General features: G+C 50.5%; 8 protein-coding genes across 8 annotated transcripts; 4 read left to right on the top strand and 4 right to left on the bottom strand.

Moving 5' to 3' along the window:
• Nucleotides 1-213: 213 nt before the first annotated feature.
• M436DRAFT_68115 (uncharacterized protein) lies at nt 214-808 on the top strand (the record flags this gene model as incomplete). Its single annotated transcript, XM_013567215.1, has 2 exons — nt 214-657; nt 743-808. 2 exons carry the CDS (start codon nt 214-216, stop codon nt 806-808), a joined length of 510 nt encoding a protein of 169 aa, XP_013422669.1.
• A 692-nt stretch (nt 809-1,500) lies between these two features.
• M436DRAFT_86373 (uncharacterized protein) lies at nt 1,501-1,804 on the bottom strand (the record flags this gene model as incomplete). The annotated part of the gene is made up of 2 exons (XM_013567233.1): nt 1,501-1,552; nt 1,605-1,804. The coding sequence occupies 2 exons, from the start codon at nt 1,802-1,804 to the stop codon at nt 1,501-1,503; spliced, it is 252 nt and encodes an 83-aa protein (XP_013422687.1).
• A 353-nt stretch (nt 1,805-2,157) lies between these two features.
• M436DRAFT_76888 (FAD/NAD(P)-binding domain-containing protein) lies at nt 2,158-4,156 on the top strand (the record flags this gene model as incomplete). The annotated part of the gene is made up of 4 exons (XM_013567232.1): nt 2,158-3,403; nt 3,455-3,559; nt 3,661-3,959; nt 4,025-4,156. The coding sequence occupies 4 exons, from the start codon at nt 2,158-2,160 to the stop codon at nt 4,154-4,156; spliced, it is 1,782 nt and encodes a 593-aa protein (XP_013422686.1).
• A 522-nt stretch (nt 4,157-4,678) lies between these two features.
• On the top strand, nt 4,679-5,692 carry M436DRAFT_19969 (uncharacterized protein; the record flags this gene model as incomplete). The annotated part of the gene is made up of 2 exons (XM_013567183.1): nt 4,679-5,024; nt 5,070-5,692. Coding segments are annotated over 2 exons (969 nt in total), but the record flags the coding sequence as incomplete, so codon positions are not given.
• A 516-nt stretch (nt 5,693-6,208) lies between these two features.
• On the top strand, nt 6,209-6,613 carry M436DRAFT_18320 (glycoside hydrolase; the record flags this gene model as incomplete). Its single annotated transcript, XM_013567181.1, has 1 exon — nt 6,209-6,613. A coding segment is annotated over one exon (405 nt), but the record flags the coding sequence as incomplete, so codon positions are not given.
• A 2,547-nt stretch (nt 6,614-9,160) lies between these two features.
• Nucleotides 9,161-9,556, bottom strand: M436DRAFT_86371 (uncharacterized protein; the record flags this gene model as incomplete). The annotated part of the gene is made up of 1 exon (XM_013567231.1): nt 9,161-9,556. One exon carries the CDS (start codon nt 9,554-9,556, stop codon nt 9,161-9,163), a length of 396 nt encoding a protein of 131 aa, XP_013422685.1.
• Nucleotides 9,557-9,769: 213 nt separating this feature from the next.
• On the bottom strand, nt 9,770-10,090 carry M436DRAFT_86370 (uncharacterized protein; the record flags this gene model as incomplete). The annotated part of the gene is made up of 1 exon (XM_013567230.1): nt 9,770-10,090. The coding sequence occupies one exon, from the start codon at nt 10,088-10,090 to the stop codon at nt 9,770-9,772; it is 321 nt and encodes a 106-aa protein (XP_013422684.1).
• Nucleotides 10,091-11,369: 1,279 nt separating this feature from the next.
• M436DRAFT_68112 (uncharacterized protein) lies at nt 11,370-18,092 on the bottom strand (the record flags this gene model as incomplete). The annotated part of the gene is made up of 4 exons (XM_013567214.1): nt 11,370-11,675; nt 11,727-12,201; nt 12,336-17,657; nt 17,818-18,092. 4 exons carry the CDS (start codon nt 18,090-18,092, stop codon nt 11,370-11,372), a joined length of 6,378 nt encoding a protein of 2,125 aa, XP_013422668.1.
• Nucleotides 18,093-19,555: the final 1,463 nt, after the last annotated feature.

Here is a 19,555-nt window from a genome sequence, read left to right as displayed (position 1 = left end):
TCCCTTGATTGGAGAACTTGGCAAGGAAGATGCACGAGTTCGAAGTGAAGGCGATGTCGCTTATTCTTTTTCCGCGCTTCGTTCCTCGCGTTTTATAAAAAGCCACGCCTTTTCCGCTCTTGCGATCCTCCTACCAGACACCAGCGCGCGCATCAAGCGGTATCCATTCCTCTTCCTTCCAGCAAAGCCGCGCACGTTAACCGGTCATCCAACATGGGTTCCTCAGCGCCGGAACAAGGCTCTTCACATCTGCCTGTACAAGACCCAGATGTCCTTGCATCAGAAGACTCGACCGTCATGCCATCACGAGACTTGGCGCTTCCAGACTCGACTACCTCTACTTCGAAAATTCTACCAAACATCAGTGAAGGAAATCGAGTGCTTGGACAACCATCTCTCGAGGATGCCTTGCTTCAGATCCAAGTTCTGATGGCCGAGAAGCAAGATCATCAAAAGGCACTCGACAACAAGGATGCTCAGATCAAGAAACGAGAGACACTTGTCTTGACTTTGAACCAAGAGATCATGCTCCAAGACAACAAGATCTTCCAACTTCACCTTGAAGGCAAGCAAAAGGATGCCGCTCTCCTGGAGAACAAATACACCATTGCAGAACTTGCGAGAAAAGTTGAAGCAGCCGAGGAGACCAAAGTCGAAGTCAGAGCGCCAACTCAGACTCAAGGCTGTCTATTCCATCCCAGCACATCTCAAGGACTGTCATCGACCACTCCTGTGGACCCAGCTCACACTCTCACCAACATGTCACTTGGAACTCGTGCCACTTCACCACAAGAGCCAGCAAAATTGACACCAGACAACTGTTCAATCACAAAAATTGCACGTCACGGATGCCAACTCCCTCGACACCTGGTTCATCCACAACTCCGAGACGACACTATGTGACGGACCGAAGCCATGACGTGTGTGGGGTAACTTTGGGACGCCCCTCTTTGCCGCACTTGACCCACTATCACTATCAACATTCGAGTCGCTCAAGTATTGCTCCTCCGGGCAGTCATTTGAATCTGTAATCTGTATCATATGCCGGATGAGGCTTCGATTGCTCTTATACGTGTAAACCCCAAAGTCCTTGAAAATCCCAGGACTTGTAACTCCATAATTCCTTACTACTTGAGCCACATCAACCTCCGGCAAAGCGGCCAGATCCCGCTGGCGATGCTCCTCCCGATGCTGCTCCCGCTGCCGACGCGGCACTTGCTACACTGTTGACTCTTGCAGCCCCCTATAATCTGGCCTTGAGTCTCTCCTACGCCGTTCCTCCGCTGCTGGCTAGTGGTGAAGGATCGTTTCCATACTGTTGCTAAGCCACACTGCTCTAATAGCTCCCTGCTCTCTGACTAGGCAGTGGTCGAGGTGCCGCTAGACTGTCTCCTCCCTAAGCCCGTCCCTAGAAGGACCCGCTGCGATCTTGGGCTCGTACTCGCAGTGACTGCGGCTATGGCGATGCTTGTCGCTGGCTAGGTGTGTCCCAAAGGTCGCTTAGACCGCCTCTGCCGCCGCCTCCCTAGGGAGCGTTGATGGTCGGTGTCTGCTACGACGACTGTTGTCGCAGGCTGGATGGGAAGGATGATGTCGTCGTCTACGCCGAGGCGGAGCGCTTCGGGTCATTGGGCAGCCATGGCGGAAAGGCTTTGTTCTGCTCCGTGTAGTATGCGCGGAGTGCTCGACACAGGTGCGAGTCGTCTTCGGTGTCGCCGTCGACTTCGTCGGATAGGAGGTTGCGCCGGAGTGTGTTATACTTGGATGTCGTGTTGGTGAGGATGTTGGACAGGTACGACGACATGGTGGCCTTTGCTCTAGAACTGCCAGCAGTTGTTGATTCTTGATTCAGGTCTGGTCGTCTTCTCGTGTTGATGTTGTGCGAGGACAACACCAGTCGCGGAAGGTGTGCCGAGTGCGGGCAACTCGACCGAGCCTTGGCGGCCCAAAATGGTCATCCGAGTACTAGAACCACCTCCCTCCCTGCCCTCGTCTTCGCCAGTCTTGCCTGTCTGCAACCAACACGTACCACTGACATGCTGCCCCGCCGCTCTACTTCCCGCTGCTCTCGTGTATATATATCCACACCACCGTAGGTTCTGCTTGACTGTCCCATTGTCCTTGTATCCATCCTTCCTATTTAATCTCACCTCTAACATGCTTGCTTCACCTCTCCAACCTTATGATGTGTCCCTGTCACACTTTCTAAAGTCTCAACCCAAACAAATTGCTCCTATTGAGACGTCTCCCCGTGAGATTGCTCGATCATGGCTAGACCGCTTCTCGGCTGTCCTTGCATCCGGTGATGCATCCCGTCTTTCCACCGTCTTGCATCAAGACAGCTGGTGGCGCGACCACGTAGCCTTGTCCTGGGACCTACGTACCCTATATGGTCTCCCTGCCATAACATCCTTCTTATCACCCATTATCTCGTTCGTGAACCTACATCCATTGTGTTTGGCTTCAGACCATGAAGCATATCCCCCTTCCGTCGTCAACCCTCTCCCAGATCTCAATTGGATCCAGTCAATCTTCACATTCGAGACCAGCACAGGCAGAGGTCGCGGTTTCCTCCATTTGGCCCAAGCCGAGGATGGTGACTGGAAAGCCCATATGTTATATACCGCCCTCGACGAAATCAAAGGCCACGAAGAAATCACCGGCGCACGCCGCTCTCACGGAGGCCAGAACTCTTCTCTAGGTGGAAGTTGGTTTAAACGCAGACAGAAAACCTACGACTTTACAGATGAAGAACTTAACGCGCTGATTATCGGAGCTGGCCAAGCTGGCCTTAATCTCGCTGCAAGATTGCAAGCACTGGGTCTTTCGACGCTAATAGTGGACAGACAGACTCGCGTGGGAGACAATTGGCGCTCTCGTTATCGCACCTTGGTCACCTATGATCCTGTGACCTACGCACACATGTCCTATCTGCCTTTTCCATCTGACTGGCCTCTCTACACGCCTAAAGACAAACTCGGAGATTGGTTCGAGGCATATGTCTGGCTTTCCACCTCCGTCACCGCAGTATCATATTCGCCATCTTCCAAACGTTGGACCGTGAATCTCAAAAAGGCGGATGGGAGCACTAGAACTCTGCACCCGTCCCAATTGATTCTCGCCACAGGCCACAGCGGCGAACCACGTGTCCCTTCCTTTATAGGGCAAGAAACCTTTAACGGAACCATCTACCATGGCAGCGCCCATAAAGATGCCACCCCTTCTTTAGCGCAAGGCAAAAGAGTCCTCGTCGTAGGTACCGGCAACAGCGGCCACGATATTGCCCAAAACTATCATGAAGCCGGTGCTAAATCCGTAACCATGCTGCAACGTAGCGCCGCCTACGTCCTTCAAGCCGAAAAAGGAGGCCACATGCTGCACGTAGGAACCTATGATGAAACCGGTCCCCCCACCAACGCCGCAGACATCTATTCCTAAACCCTACCTTTGCCAGTTCAGTTCGCCCTCGGCAGAAATCTCACTACAGCGATCAAAGAAGCCGAGAAGGAGAATCTCGAAGGACTGGAAAAAGCAGGATTCAAAATCGATTTTGGACATGGTATGTATATAGAACCGCTCGTTGTCTGCTATTTGACGGCCACAGAAACGACAAAACAAAGAAGAAACACATTGCTGACTATTTTTTCTTTTGCAACCTAGACGGTTTAGGCCTCTTCCGAAAGTATATGACCAAAGGCGGCGGCTACTACATCGATGTAGGCTACAGTTCGCTCATCACCTCGGGCGCTATCAAAGTCGTCCGCTGCGAAGAGGGAATTAGCCACTTCTCATCTTCACACATCCATCTCGCAGACGGCAACGCCATCGCAGCCGACATCGTAGTCCTCGCAACCGGCTACGACAACATGCGCACCTCGTGCCGCAAAATCCTCGGTGACGAAATTGCAGATCATGTCTCTGATGTCTGGGATCTCGACGACGAAGGCGAATTGAATGGGGTGAGTTCTTTTTATTTTTACCCCCGTTTTTGGTCTTAAGTCTTGAAATGCTGACAAGAAATCAGATGTGGCGACCTTCTGGCCATCCCTCGGGTAAATTCTGGTATATGGGAGGGAACCTCGCGCTTTGCCGCATCTATAGCAAATTTTTGGGTTTGCAGATCAAAGCCATTGAAGCTGGGTTGCATAAAGTGTAGAGTGTAGAGAAAACTTCGAAGCTGCGCGCCATCAGAGGATGGATCTGGAAGCTTGTGGAATCATTCCGTGGGTTGTGTGTAGCAAAAGTGGTGGTTCAGTTAAACTTGTACAGTTTATGATCCATATTGCCTCTTAATCTATGGTTGTGGTTTGATGTTTGGGCAGCTTTGTTATGCAAACATTGACAAGGTTGTTGTTGTAGAAAAACGCAGAGGGTCCAATGATATAACAGCAATCTGAGGTAAGGATATTGAGATTGCAGCATTGTTTTTCAAGGTCAAGGTTTTTGTTTAGACAAGAACATGTGGTCAAAGGTGTTTAGATACAATTTATATAAGTTGTTAAACAGCAGTCTTGATGCCGAAGATCTCCCGTGGGCCAGAGGTCGCTTCTACACCGCTACCATCGTTCTACACTTTCCAGCCGCTAAAAACTGTACTTGTCAAGAGACACTTTTACAAAGCCATTCCCATGTCCCCTCCCCTGCCTCAAGAGATATTATCCCTCATCGCCCATCACACGGCGCACAAAATCAGAAACTGACACCATACACACTGGTCAGCAAATCCTGGCAACCCGCGTTTGAGAAGCAAATTTATTCCTCTGTGGTTCTGCTCAGTCCTTCTGAGGTCACGAGCATCACTGTCAGTCCTGATCAGCGTGTCCAAAAACGTGGTTTGAGTTTGGCCAGACTTGACGAGATTACCAGCGGCCCAGAGCACTGGCGGGTAGTAAGAAGGAAATGGGTAAGGAGGATTCTTTACAGAGTCGCGGTTCCATACTGGCTGGATCCGGGACGCGAGAAAGACGATGACTTCACTTATGACAACATCTGTCGACGCGAGAACGATGAGACGTTTTCCAGAGGTGTGCGCTCGCTGTTTGAGTATTTATCCACATGGACTACTCGAGGCGTTTCTCTTGACATTGCCTTGCAGGCAGAGAACGCCTCATCGGACGAGGACAGTGGTGAACCCGAGTCTTCAACAGCGAGCGGCGATAGTGACCAAATTGCACCTTATCGTGCAGATCTCCTGCCCGACTGTTCTCTGCCTCGTGCTAGATGCATAACATCGCTGAACTGCCCCACCCACCTGACCCCTGCCATGATCCCTGGCGAATACGGTATCCTCGACCGACCTTGCGCGGAGAATCAAATCTCTCTTCCCGCAGTGTTCAAGATTCTTTCGGCATGTGGTGCTGTGCAAGAGGTCCGACTCGACGCTACCTCTTTCATCCCATCAACGGAACCCGAGATGCTTCAAGAGTATCGAATGAGGATTGTAAACGGCTTGTTCCAACTACCATCGAGCATTCGAAGCCTCAATTTCTGCTGGAGTCCAACATTTCAATCTGAGGTGTCCGAGACGAGACCATTGGATGGGAGCACTGAACCAGACTCATTGTGCATAGCACTTCACAAGATTTCTACGCGGCTGCAGCACCTGCACATTGAAGATGTGGCAGTGTTCCCTGAGCTTTTTTGCCCACATGGTCCACCAAGGTCATCCGGAGCATACTGGCCACACCTCGAAACACATGTCTCGTCTCTCCCAAGTGGAGAAAATCACTCATCTTCGCTCTCTCACATCGCTATGTCAATCCCCTCCATAACACGAGCAGCCTTGCTCTGCTCGATACTATCTTTGTTATTCTTGCCTTGTGTTCGAGCTCAAGACTGCAGCAAGTTGAACCCTTGTGCTACTGGATGCTGTAGCAAGTATGGCTATTGTGGGACCGGAGATGATTTTTGTGGTTCTGGAAATTGCGTGGATACTTGCGATTTCAAACTTGGGTGCGACAAAGACAATCCATGCAAGACTGGCTGCTGCAGTAAATTCGGGTTCTGTGGATTAGGTCCAGACTGTAAGTGTTACTCATAACCTCGAATGAGCCCAACTCACATCGAATTAGACTGCTCAACGAAGAATTGCGTGGCAAACTGTGATAGCAAGTCATACTGCAACCCAGGGTACGGGGAGTCAGGCTTTGCTGAAGTTGAGGAATGTCCGCTCAACGTATGTTGCTCCAAATTTGGCTTCTGTGGTCTTACAGAAGAGTTCTGTGGAGACAGAAAAGTCACACGACCATCCTGCAGCAAGACCGGTGGTCTTGCTAGAGTTGTCGGATATTACGAGGGCTGGACCTTGAAAAGGCCTTGCAACGAGTTCATGCCGGAGCAAATTCCCTCAGGTGTATATACACACCTGAACTTCGCATTTGCAACCATCCACCCGCAGACTTTCGAAGTACTCCCCGCTAACCCCACAGACGTCCCTTTGTATAAGAGACTGACGGCCCTCAAGAGACGTGATAAAGACCTCAAGGTGTTCATTGCTATCGGCGGCTGGACTTTTAGCGATCCAGGATCAACCGCTACAACCTTCTCTGATCTTGCAGGATCAGAACAGAACCAGAAAGCCTTCTTCAAATCCCTTATCTCTTTTATGTCAACCTCTACGTCAATCTTTTGTGTTATATGCAGGATGTGTCACAAAGCACGTAGGGCCGGTTCCATAAGGCAACATGCGAGAACAGAGCTGTCTCGTGAGTCTTAATCAACCCCGATAACTTACAGAGGAAGCTTAGTATCCGGCAAGCTGTAGGCACATGATTAATTACGCCGAACGTGCATCTAACCTGCTTCTAGATGACTCAGGACAGATCTAGCTGTTTAGAGTATTAATAGTACATGGAGAGGACTATATGACAGCCCTAAGAGGAAGTGTCCTCGACCTCCACGTAGTCCATTTGACATATTGAAACGACAAGTCTTTATCGTAAGCTATGTCGTCATTGATGATCTGTCCTAACGAGCTCTTAGAAGCGATCGCCGTCCATTTACCGCTCAACGACCTGCTTGCTCTGCGTGCTACATGTTCACGTATAGAGGAGAGTGTGCGCAGTCTCATCAGGCGCAAACACTTTACCGTGCACGAGGTGGCCTTCTCTGAAGCCGGTCTTGTTCGTCTTCTACGCAGAACACAGTGCCAACGTTTTCTTGAAGGAACACAAACAATGACGATCAGGTTCCAACAGGCACCGCTGTTTTATCTGGACGAGCTCAAGTCGTCGTTGATGAGACGTCTCTATCAAGCTTTTCTCTCGTGCCCTTGGCGCGAGAGCGGGCCGCTGCCGGCGACGAGAGCTGTAAGAATGCGAAGTGTCAGCACCAACCCCTGGTCATGTTCTACAATACAGTGAAGATGAGTGATCAGTAGGTCTACAAGTCAATTATACAATTGTTTGGACAGAAGATGGCGTGTGTCGCGAGTTCTCATGGTGAGAAAGTTGCCAGCCTTCGTGTATTTTATCTTTGAACTGCCAAGATTCCTCGAAGTCGCTGCACCAATCCGGAACCTCAACAACCTCCGACCAACTCGACCTCGCATCACGTTCTCGGGGCAAAGGACATACCCGAATGAAACGCTTCTCTTCAAGCGTCGCAGACTTTGCGCAATTGTACCAAAAGTCCTGCAAACCAACAATGACGACGCGCTTCGCATGTCACCGCATCCTGGGCCTTTGTCCGACGTCTGCTCTCCAGTCCTTAGGTTTGCGAGTCCTGCATGCGCAAATCACGTCCCTCATCGCAGGCCGCAAGTGTCATCTTGCCGGATCGAGTCCCAATGCTCAGGTTGGAATCAGAGAAGGTGAAACACGGCCCGCTTCTGTCCCGGATATGCCTTGCATCGGCTATGATCCTCGTGCAACCCGAACTTGATCAACTCTTGCATATTTGCGCAGAGCATTGTTCTTCCATGCCTTTCTGAGTCCATTTGGCCGACCGCAGGATCATCCGCGGTCTATCTCGCCTTGACCATGGAGGATCTCGAATCATCGGATTGATTCACAGGTGAACGAACCGCTACCCATGCCCTACTCTCGTTGGTTTCAGAGTCTTCAGGGGGCCCCTCTAGCAATGACACTCCACGAGGAGGCCATCGTCCAGATTATGAAGGAGCCCGGCACATCGCGAGTCTTCTGCGACCAGCGCTGGAAGTTTGGCTGCAGCTGAACTCATGCGACACGGCAGATGCTGATGCATCTGCAGGCTGCGAGTCAACTGTGTCTCTGCAAATCAACACTAAGCATGCAAGAACACGCCTTCTCCCGTGTCGACATGTCAACTGCGAGTCCTGGTCCACCCAGACCACACACCGATGCACGTAATGCCAGCTCCTCGCAAAGTGCTGAGTCTACAGTTAATAGACCACTGGATATATAATCATGGCTCTCTTCCTCTGCGGTAAGACCACTTCTTCTCCTGTCAATTCAGCAAGTCTTGATTCATCTCTTGTGTCAATTCTCATCTTCTTTTCGTTTTTCTCTGCCTTTGCTGGCCACGCTCTGTTCTCAGACCCTGCGCAAATCTTGATCATGAACCCGAGGGATCCCAGGCACAAACTTTCCATGCGAAGAAGGGCCATTGCAGTAAGACAAGCTGTTGTCCTTTTTCTGTTCCTGGTACTGATTGATTCAAAGTGCCTTCGTTGTCGCAGAAAAAAGATACGCTGCGAAGGCAAGCCAGACGAAGCATGCCATGCTTGCCGTAGTCAAGGTTGTGAGTGTACTTACAGAAGAGTCAGTATTTGGCACTGTTTATCACATTCTGATCATTGAAATAACGAAACTCGTGTTTCAGGCGCATACGATCGAGTGTGAGCTCGCTGGCCAGGCCACGTTGCCGCCGACTGATTCCCTTTCACTATCTCGTCCACCGCCTCTTGTGGAGCCTGAACTTTCTATTGATGCGTTCTCTCCATCGTCTTTCCTACCGTATGGGAACCATTCGTCAAACCATCTGCCACTCCCCTGGCTACCTCCCATCTATTCAACCTCTGAAAGGCTGGGGCCGCTTTCTTTGACACGCCCATCTTATATGGCTATCGAGCATCTTCCATCCTTTGTGCCATCGTCTCATCACAACAACGATGTCTACGGCTTAGACCGGATCCATCCATACCCTCGCATTCCGCAGACACTTTCTTCAGCAGCTGGCTCTATTCCACAAATTTGAGAGCAGCAACGTGGTCCTCTTCCTTTCTGCCCTTGCGCTCAAGGTCCTTGATTTTGTCTCTTTCCGTGAGGATGTCTTCACGAAGTTCGTCCATGATCTTGTTTCTCCTCTGGGTCATGGCGTCCTTCCCCTTGACTTTCTTTTTGAGATCGATGATGGCAGTGTCCTGGCGCATGATCTCTTCGTTGAGAGCCACCACCATCCTGTTCCTTTGGGCCAGATCCTCTCGCAGAAATTGATTTTCTGCATCCAGTTCCTCAATCTCAAGCTGGGCGTCGAGGAGAGATGATTGCTCGGGCGCCGTGTTGTTTTGACCGATATGGTCTTGGGTTTGCTGAGGAGCCATGGCACCTTGTGGTGCTGGTAGCGAGGCACTCATGGTGGAAGATGGGTTTGCGGAGCGCGACTGGATTGGAAAGAATTTGAGAAGACGAAAAGCGCGAGTGTGTGCGAATTTCAGAAGACGAAAAGTGCGAGTGTGTAGCGAATTTTCCGCCTTGGTGAGTAGCGAGAGTGACGCGCTTTCACTGCTTTGTATAAAAGGTCGTTGCGGTGAAAGACGAAGCGCAAACAAATCTGGCCGACGATCCCTTCACTTCACTTGAACTTGGATTTCTTTTCTCTCTGGCAGTTCTTGAGATGTGCTGGGCAAGGGAGAGCCTTGAGTCTGAGTTGGCGCTCTGACTTCAGCTTGGGATTCTTTGTTGCTCTTCACTTGCCTCTCGAGTTCTGTAATGGTATATCTGTTCTCCAGGAGAGCGGCATCCTTCTGCTTGCCTTGAAGATGGAGTCTAAAGATCGTGTTGTCTTGGAGCATGACTTCTTGGTTCAAAGTCAAGACAAGTGTCTCTCGTTCCTTGATCTGAGCTTCCTTGTCGTCGAGCTTCTTTTGGTGATTCTGCTTCTCGGCCATCTTTTTTGCTTTCGATTCAATTTCCTCCGCCATCGTTGTCAAACGTCCGAGTCGCGAATGCGACCTGACCAACCACGAAGACTGCGATTACGAACCTCCCTGACTCTGGCGAGGTGACCGGGATCTGAGGTATTGAGTATCTGCGACGGAGTCTGGGGACACGCCGGCTCTGCGTAGCAATCTCCAGCCCTCCACCCCTGGTTCAGACGCTATAAAAATGCACAAAAATTTTGAAAACTGAGTTGTGTTCAGAGAGAGCCGTGCAAAGTTATATAATATGTTTTTGTGCATATATACAGCCTTTGTAGTGTGACCGGATTGTCTCAAGTCTCGAGACTCCAGGTATTGTTCACATCGTTGATGGAGATTGACTTATGTTTCTTCTTTCTGTCGGCTCTGATGAATTGAGCAAAGGTACGGAAGACGAGAAAGGTTTTGTTCGTCGCCTCGACGGTTCGTGCGTAGTTCTGGTGTTCCGAGGCGTCGGAATATATAGATCTTCATCCTTTCCTGAAAGACGCTCGGCTTCTCTCTTGAGGTACATCTTGGTGGTTTGTGCATCTTGGAGTTCTTTCTCCTTTCCTGGACGAGCCTGCATCCAGAAAGCGGTTCCCAGACCCCAGGTCCAAAGAATATAGCTACCAGTACGGCTACCAGTACGGCTCCTAACAAAGTCTATAGATCACAAGTCCAGAGAGCCTTGGAGATGCAACGGCAGAGGAGCTGATCCCAGAGAGCCTTGGAGATGCAATGGCAAAGGGGCCGATGTGCGTTTGCAACCGCCATCGCTAACCTGGAGAAAAAATACTCTCCCAAGCCACATCTCTCACGCTCATATCCCTCCGGAGCATTATTGCTGCTATGTCAAATTCACGAGCCAATGTTGAAAAGACATAGTCTCAAACAAATACCGACCAAAGGCATGGCACAATCTCACGCCGATCCCAAGGCTCTCGCGCCCCGTAAGGCTGGCATACTATCTCACTCGGAAGGGCGGCAAAGCTTCGAAACCGGCCAAGAGAGCTGGTGGAAGCGATAGCATACATATATACAGCATCTGCAGTCAAGACACCCAGTGGAGGGTACTCTGGGACCATAAATGCACGATGCCAGACACAAGGATTGAATGTCTGGAGGCCACGTTGTGGCAGTCTGACGCTGCTAGCCTGATAGAAGGTTGTCTCATGGAATTGCGACTGTGATGTCTCTGTAGCCTTGGAAAGTCGAGTAACTGACTCGATGCGCAAAATCTTTCCTTTTGAGAAGCAATTGTCGGCACCTACACGGTACCTCTGAGCCACAAGCTTCTCATGTGGAGACGAATCATAGGGTTCACCCTTTCCAACTCCAGGTTGGTGGTGAATGCCGGAATAGACTCCTCCGGGAAGCTGATACGACATAGAATCAGATCTACCTCGAGATCCTCCTCCTCGAACAGCTCCAGGGCATGACCGTCAACCACGAGATGGTAGCCTGGGAGAACATTGCAGTAGAAGACTCGCAACGAGGTAGCTTCCTGCATAGTCTGGACAGCCGCACTCTCTTGCAACTCCTCAAAAATACGAGGCATGGTAAGAGGTGCGGTCTGGAAACTGTTAAATCAGCGGGACTATGCTACGAGCAGCGGTTCCCTGACCTGGTAGATTCTTGTCCAAGACTCGATCAATCTCGAGACTTGAGGCTCTGCATGATCAAGCCTGGGCAACTCACGGATGATGAATTCGAGCATGCGTGCAGTGACGAAGGCGTGGACCTCGTCAACAAGCGATGGTCCACTCGAAGAATGAACTTCCAACAAATCAACAAGCCTGGTCAAATCCTTTATAGAGCATTGCACAGGGGATGAAAAGAGCACCTGAACCAACTGCATCGACGCCTCGGTGTCGGAAAGCAGTAGAAATCTCAAGACGGTGATGACCTGAGTGCAAGAGCGCCAACGCGTCGTTACGCTCGTGACAAGTTGCCATCCAGTCACGATGTATGGAAGGGCATTGTTACCATCCGCCCATGAACGAAGAGTGATCAAACGCTCAAGCAGATTGAGGCTCACGAGCGAGACATCAGGCAAAGCCAAGTGTCCAACAGCCGTCAGGAGCTCCGGTGTGACACGTCTAATGATCTGCACAGCAGACAAACTTCTGAAAAGTGGTCCCAGTTGGTTCAGAGCCGTGTTGATGTCATTGAGTTCACTTCTCGAGTGACGCAGGAGCATGATGTTTCGCCGCCTCTCGCCATGAGATCGTACTCATCCAATCCAAGAGCCTTTTTGAGTTCTTCGTCTATCCCGTCCATTTCATCAATGAAGGCACGGATCCTGTCCTGTAGATGTTGCACAGCTTGTCCAAGAGAAAGACCAGGTTGGTTGATCTGGTCAAGGATAACATCAATTTCATCTTGGAGCTTGTCTTGAGAGGTGGTTGCCTGGGAAAGAGCTTGTTTGAGGTCGTCAATGGCTCCAAGAACCGTGCGACCACCTGTCAGATCCAGTTTCTTTTCGATATCGGCAATGTGGGCCTGGGCATTGTCGAAATTCTCCAGTTGTGTATCCCGTGCGCTCTCGGCTGCAGTGAGACGGTTTGAGAGGTCGCGGACTGCCTCTGAAAGCGTGCGATCACCCATACCCAGCCCTTGCTTAATATTGGACATCTCTTTGTACAGCCGACGGTAGTTTTCAGAACCGCGGCGAGCTCTATAAAGATCCGATTCGAGCTTTTGGCGGTCCTGATCGGAGGTAGCGCGCTCCTTCTTGAGCTGAGCAAGCTCGACCTTGATGTCTTGAATGGCCTGGACAGGTGTGCGGTCATCCAGAGGATCCAGTTCTTGGTTTACCGCGGTGATGGCAGCCTGTGCCTGTCTGTCGTTATTCTGGTGTGTATCACGATCGATCTTGGTCTGAGCAAGCTCGGTCTTGATGTCTTGGATGGCTTGAACTCTGGTGCGTCTACTGATAGGCTCCAGCTCTGCGGTGATATTGCCTAGTTCGGTCTTCCAACTCGTGACCACGCCAGCCAATGTGGACGCCTTGGATGCAGGCCCCATTGCATTGCCAATTGCAAGCAGCTCTTTCTGGGCTTCGTCGCGCTCTTTCTTGTATTTGTCTCGATCGAGTTTGGCGCCCTCAAGACCGCTGCGAAGCTCACCAATGACCTGAACACGTCCGCGCCCATCGCCCAGTCCAAGAGCTTGGTCAACCTTGTCGAGATCTGCTCCGGCAGTGGCGGCTTGCACCTTGATTCCTTCGACTTCGTCTTGGACAGGACGTTGGAGCGGCCCCAGTTTGGCTTTGACTGCATCCAAGGTGGCACTTGCGAGGTTGTGAGTGTTGATCTTGGTGATAGGGTTTTCACCAGGTGCCAAAGTAAGGATTGTTCTGATTCTTCCAAGAGTGTCGTCTGCTGTCTTGAGACGCTCGACTTCGGTGATGGGATCTTGATTGTTGATGGGCGAGTCTTGGACAATCTTCTCCTCGATGCTCTTCAGTCTCTCAATCTCACCGATGTGATTGTCCGTCTCGTGGACAGGCAGAGCGGAAACCAGCGAGTCGAAAGCCATGCTGCGCTGCTGAAGCTGTTTGATTGCATCAATACGAAGCTGGTTATCCCGACTATTCTGACCAGGCAAGAGTTCAGCGAGCGCCTTGAAGGCCGTGTCATTCTGCCGGAGCCTCTCGGCCTCCTCGACATGCTTGGCGCCAACGTGGGGGGGAAGGGCATTGATAAGTGATGCAAAAGCCTCGTCAGACTCTTGAAGCCTTGTGATTTCCTGGATACGAGACTGGTTATCCTGACTGTCCCGACCAGGCAAGAGCTGAGCGAGCGCGTCAAAGGCCTCCTTGGTGTTTTTGAGTTGATCGATCTCAGCAATGCAACCATCGTTGTTGTCGGCAGACAGACGGGACGTGAGACTAGAATAGTCGGCAGACACAGCTCGTAGGCCTATGACAGCCTCGGTCGAAGAGCTCTTGTCGTTGTCACTGATCAACTTTCGAAGGTTGTCGTATGCATCCTCGACATCCCGAAGAACAAGAATGGCGGTTACGGCACTCCTGGATGTTATGGGCTTGTTGAGTGTGTGATAAATCTGGTCATATTTGGTCTCAATTTGCTGGAGAGCGTCGATAGACTTGAGAGCCTTGCCTTCGGCTGCGCCGAGAGCCTTGTAAATTTGCTGGTACTCGGTCTTGACATCCTTGAGTGACTTGACAGCATCGGTGGCATCGCTGTCCTCGGGCAATTCGAGAGCGTTGCAAATCCGCTGCTTTTGGCCCTTGATCTCCTGGTACAGTTGAGTCGACTCGGTCTTGGACGTCTTGAGAGACTTGATTGCGTCAAGAGCCTTGCCTTGTCCAGAAGTATCGAGTTCGCTACAAATAAGGTCGTGTTCGGTCTTGGTCTTCTTGGAGTCAACAATAAGCTCAATAGCCTTGTCCTTTTCAGAAGCACCGAGAGTGGCAAAAATCGTGCCGTGTTCGGTCTTGATCTTGTTGAGGTCATTGATGAGCCGAACAGCCTTGCCCTGTCCAGAAGCACCGAGAGCAGCATAAATTCTGTCGTGCTCGGTCTTGATTTCTGTGAGGGTACCGATAAACTCGACAGCATTGCGTCCCTGAGCCAAGCCGAGAGCCTTGTAGATGCGTTCATGCTCTCTCTTCACAGTGTTGAGAGCCTTGATGGATGCGATGGCCGTACCTTGGAAGGACGACCCGAGCTCATTGATGATTTGAGTATGCTCAGTCTTGACCTTTTGGAGATCTTCAACAAGAGCTGGAGCTGTGCCGTCCGCTGAATGATCGAGAGCCTTGTAGATGAGTTCAAGCTCTTGGAATCCAGGCCAAAGTTTTCCAGTCACGGTAGAGACGGCTTGATCAGTAGCAACGAGAAGCTGGACACAGATCTTTTGAAGCTCAGCGCTATCATTCTTGTGCTTGGTGATGACTTGTAATGCTTGATCATTGGTCGTCACTTCGAGCGTACTGCGAACAGCTGACATGTTGTCGCCATCGGCCTTGAGACTGTTGATGAGACTTGAGGCCGTAAGAGGCGTTGTCACATTGAGGGCGTCGTAAATAGTCTGAAGGGCGGTGTGCTTGGTCTTCAGCTCATTAATCTTGTCGACACAGGCGTTGGTTGCAACTCCCTCGAGAGCATTTTCCATAGCCTTTGCGAGTTGGTCTGACCGCTTCAACCTCTCGACTTCGTCCACATATGCCGAGGTTGTGTCGTACGTGCCGATTGCATTTTGTAACTTCTTGACTGCATCAGAGATGATATTGATCTTGGCTGTGACCTCGCTTTGGGTGTCGCTCAAGTCGTCTGGGAGGTCAATCTCCTCGAGAAGCACCAGAGCGTCGCTCTTCTCCTTGACTAGAGACTGGATTGCTTCTGAAAGGTCCTCCTGTTCTGAAATGTAGAGATGCTCCCTCAGCGGCTTCAGGGCCTGACGAACCTCCTCGTTGACGCTCTCTTTGGTGTGGAGATTGCGTGTGATGTGATCAGCAATGTCGACGTTGTGGTCGGTCTTGAGAGCTGTCCTTACAGCACCAAGTCGCTTGGCAAGATCCTGCAATGCAGCAAAGATCTGCTGTGGAGACTTATCCTCATCAGTGTAGTTGATTGCACCCATGACTGAAACCTTGAAACCGTCGTAGTGCGAGCAGAAAGTCCTGGCTTTCTCTTCAGATGCATTCAGGTCTCGTTCGAGCTGCCGGGAAGTTTCCAAGGCCTTGTCGAGTTTGGCTTGAACATCGGCGACAACATTGACTTGTCTTTCGCGGAGATTCGAGGCGGTTTGCGAAAGCGCTTCGTTCTCTCGTTGAGCACTGTCAAGTTTGTTCTCTAGCTTGTCGTGTTGTTTGTTCAGTCTAGCGTTGTCAAGCTTGCAATGCTCGATTGATGCCTCCAGTGTGGCGATCTTGACTGCATCTTGTGACTTCAATTGCGAAAGCTCATCGATTTTGGAAGCTTGGGCTGTACCGGACGCTCGAGAAACCTTGAGATCACGCTTTGTGGTTGTGAGCTCGTTGGAACAAACTTTCTCTTTCTTGGCGAGTGCCTCTAGCTGCTCTTCCAAAGTCGCGATTCGAGCGGGATGGTCAAGCTCCTTGTAGACTCTCAATTCTGCTTCTGCGGCAAGAGCCCTCTCCTTGAGAGTCTCGCTAGTCGTTGATTGTTGCTGCTGGACCTTGGACAGTAACTTTGTCACCGCTGCCGTGATTTGAGCAGGCTTAGGACTGACGTCGAGACCAAGCACGGTTGCAAGAATTCTGAACTCGTAGGAGACTGATTTGTACGATGTGACAATGCCGTTCAGGTTTTGAATCTTTGTGAGTTTGTCTTGCAGTCGAGCGTTGATGGAAGAATTTTCGCTCTCAAGACCAGCAATCTTCTCGCTATCCGATTTAGCCTTGTTGTCATACTCGATCAGTTCTAAAGTTTGCTCCGACATGACCTTTTGGTGTCGCGAGAGGGACTTTGTGTGACGCGAGTTCTGCTTCTGGGCGTCGGTTGCGATGTCGGTCATTTTGTCGAGTCTCTCCTGAAAGTCGTCATTGTCGTCTTGCATGCGCTGTGCGTTGACTTCGCACTCGGCGTGTTCTTCCTTCATAGCCTCGTACATCTCTGACGACTCACGCGACTCGACCAACTCGTCAAGGAAGTGAGTGAGATAGGCAAGAGGCGTCGTGACCTCCAGTGGAGGTGTGACGCGAGCAGATCTGATCGCCTTTCGGAACTCGGACACGAGAGCTGCATCCCGACTATCCGTGGTGCCAACATTCTTGATATGCCAATCGTAATCCTTCTTGACTTTATCGGCTGCTGCAACTGCCTCTTGGAGCTCTCGCTGAAGGACAGCCTCGACCTCCTCATGCTGGTCATGGGCCTCTTGAAGAGCAAGGCGGTACTCTTCAGCGGCAGCCTTCAACTCCGTTATGGTGGTGTCCTTCTGAGCAGCCGCAGCCCCCAACCTCTGCACTTCCTCATCCAACTCAGACTTGTTCCGAACCAAGATTCGCAGTTCCTCCTTTTTCTCGGCATTCCGCTTCAGCAAGGTCTGAACCTTGTCGCCGCATTTTGCTGCTTCCGACATCCACTCGGTGGCCACACTCAAGACCTCTTTGATGGTGAATTGGTTGTGAGAGGCAAACTCGCCACTGACTCCTTGAAGAACGAGCGCTTCGGTGTCATCTTGCGGTGTGATGGAGGTTGGGAGAGCTTGTACCTGTGCGACGCCGAGGGCTTTGACAAGCTTGCCGATATCGTCACGAGAAATAGCCTTGTGCTTGTTCTTCATGTCGGCTTTGATAAACGAAGCAAAGGTTTCGACGAGTTGGGAGACGTAGTTGGTTGCCACAGTGGTGCGATTGTAGTTTTGATCGTACGTGGCAGTCTTGAGCCATTCGACCAGGTTGTTGTTGAGAATGTCCAAGGCATGATTCTGGTCTGAAATGCGAACAGCTTCTCCGGCGAGGTACGATTGGGTATTGCGTGCTGCTTGGAGTTCACGTTCTGAGTCTTGAAGAGTCAACCCGGCAGGTGTTTGCAGGTTGCCCTTAGCCTTGATATCTTGTCTACAAGGCTGTCAGTGATTGAAGCTACGTCCGCGTGACGAAACGAGTGGACTTTGGTCTCTTTTGCTTCTGTTGTGTCTGGGATGGAAAAGATGATCGACGAAGGAGGTACGGACGGCTATGCTCAACAAAGATGTGATGAAAATGATGCAAAACTTACGTGAGTTTGTGGTATTGAGCAATATTTGCATCAATCCGATAGCCTTCTCTAGCGATAGTCTGGAACGAACTGTAAGCCTGACCCTTGGACACAAACTTGGAAGGTTGTTGAGCCATTCTGCCGAATATGCAGAACGACAGGAGACCTGGCGCTGCGATGCTATCGGGGCTCTCTGAGTCTTCTCTGGGTAGAGATTGGTCATGTACGCTGAGGAGTTGGAAAAGTTCAAACAAACAGCAGCTGGGCAAGCTCCATGCAAGCAAGCATGTCCCCATGACAAAGACATGTCGATTTCTTTGACAACGGCATCCTGCATATGTCCCGTGTTGCGGTCACGTCCAGATGCTATGATGTTGGTTTATACTTACAATGGAAAGCTAAATAATAGACTGTCCTCTTGAAAGAAGAGCCTCAGACACTCAGAATCATCTAGACAGTGCTTGAGGAAAGCAATGGTGGTGTCTGATTGCTCTGGACAGCTTCTGAGACCAGCTTGCATTGTGCTGGATCCCTGCATGATTGATGCACGATGCTTTGTTCCAATAAAGCATCGTGCATTTCCATAGTGTGATGTTCGCCTTCTGCGCATGCCGGAGAGGCCTGAAGATCAAGTCTCTTGGAGGAGCCTTGTTGGAGACATCTGGTAGAGAATTCTCGAGGCATAATTTGTTTCTTTGGGTGATGCTCGTCTCTTGAGAGTACTGTGCATTTTTATAGCGAGTTGAACAACTTCCGTGTCTGTCGGAGATACGTTCACATCCCATCTCTTAGAGGAGCCTGGTTCTATTATCTGGGATGCAGATCCTCGATCGCAACTCCAGGCAGGATCATGTCTCTGATAGCAATGAGGAGTCTGGTGTGAGGCTTTCGATGATCTGGACAGCGGACAGACCTTCGCCTGGTGAACCCAAGTCTGTGAGAGCCGAGTCGATGTCACCGATCTGTCTTTGAAGTTCACTGATCGCCGTAGGATTTTGTTCTTGAGTTCGAGAGTGTGCTTGTGCTTTGTCGAGTTCAGCTTGGACAATTCTGGCCTCGTCTCTTGACTTTCTGAATTGCTCGTCCAACTTAGACTTTGCATGATTCAAGTCTTGTGCAGCTCCCTGGATGAGATCATCCCTCCTTGGACACCGCTCTTTCCTACAAAGTATCATGCAATTTCATAGCCAACTGTTCAGGATCCTTGCGTACAAGAGATGCCTCTACGTCCATCCGGATGCACAGCAGCGTTGTGAAAGTGGGCTCGGCCATGGAGATATCTTCGGGCGGTATCTCTGTGGATGTCGCTCGTTTGTTGAAAGTATCATGCACTTCCATGGCTAGTTGTCAAAGTCTTCTGCATATTGGAGACACCTCTCCCATCCATAGCATGGGTCAAAGTATGCACACTAATGTAAAGACAGCTGTCTCCAAGCTGGCAGGTCTTGAATTGTTTCAGAGTAGACAAATTGACAATCCCGCAAACCATGGAAATGATATGATTGCATGATTGGTTGAATAAATCAGAAACAGCGACATGTCGATTGTGACGAGATGGCACAACCGCTTCAAAGGGTCGTTGGTTGTACAGCATGCACGTCACGTACAGTGGTGCTCGTCACGAATGAGATGCATGGATGATGATCTTGTTCGAGATGAAGTTCGAGGAACCTTGGTCGTGAGAAGTATTCAATGCAGAGAAAGAAAAAAAGCATGAGAGAGAATGGCAACCAGAGGTAACCAGTCCAAAATCAGAAAA

The sequence above is a fragment of the Aureobasidium namibiae genome (genome assembly GCF_000721765.1).
Source record: "Aureobasidium namibiae CBS 147.97 unplaced genomic scaffold scaffold_28, whole genome shotgun sequence".
NCBI classification, from domain to species: domain Eukaryota; kingdom Fungi; phylum Ascomycota; class Dothideomycetes; order Dothideales; family Saccotheciaceae; genus Aureobasidium; species Aureobasidium namibiae.
Note: the sequence above shows the minus strand (reverse complement) of the source record. Positions and strands in the feature narration are given on the sequence as shown.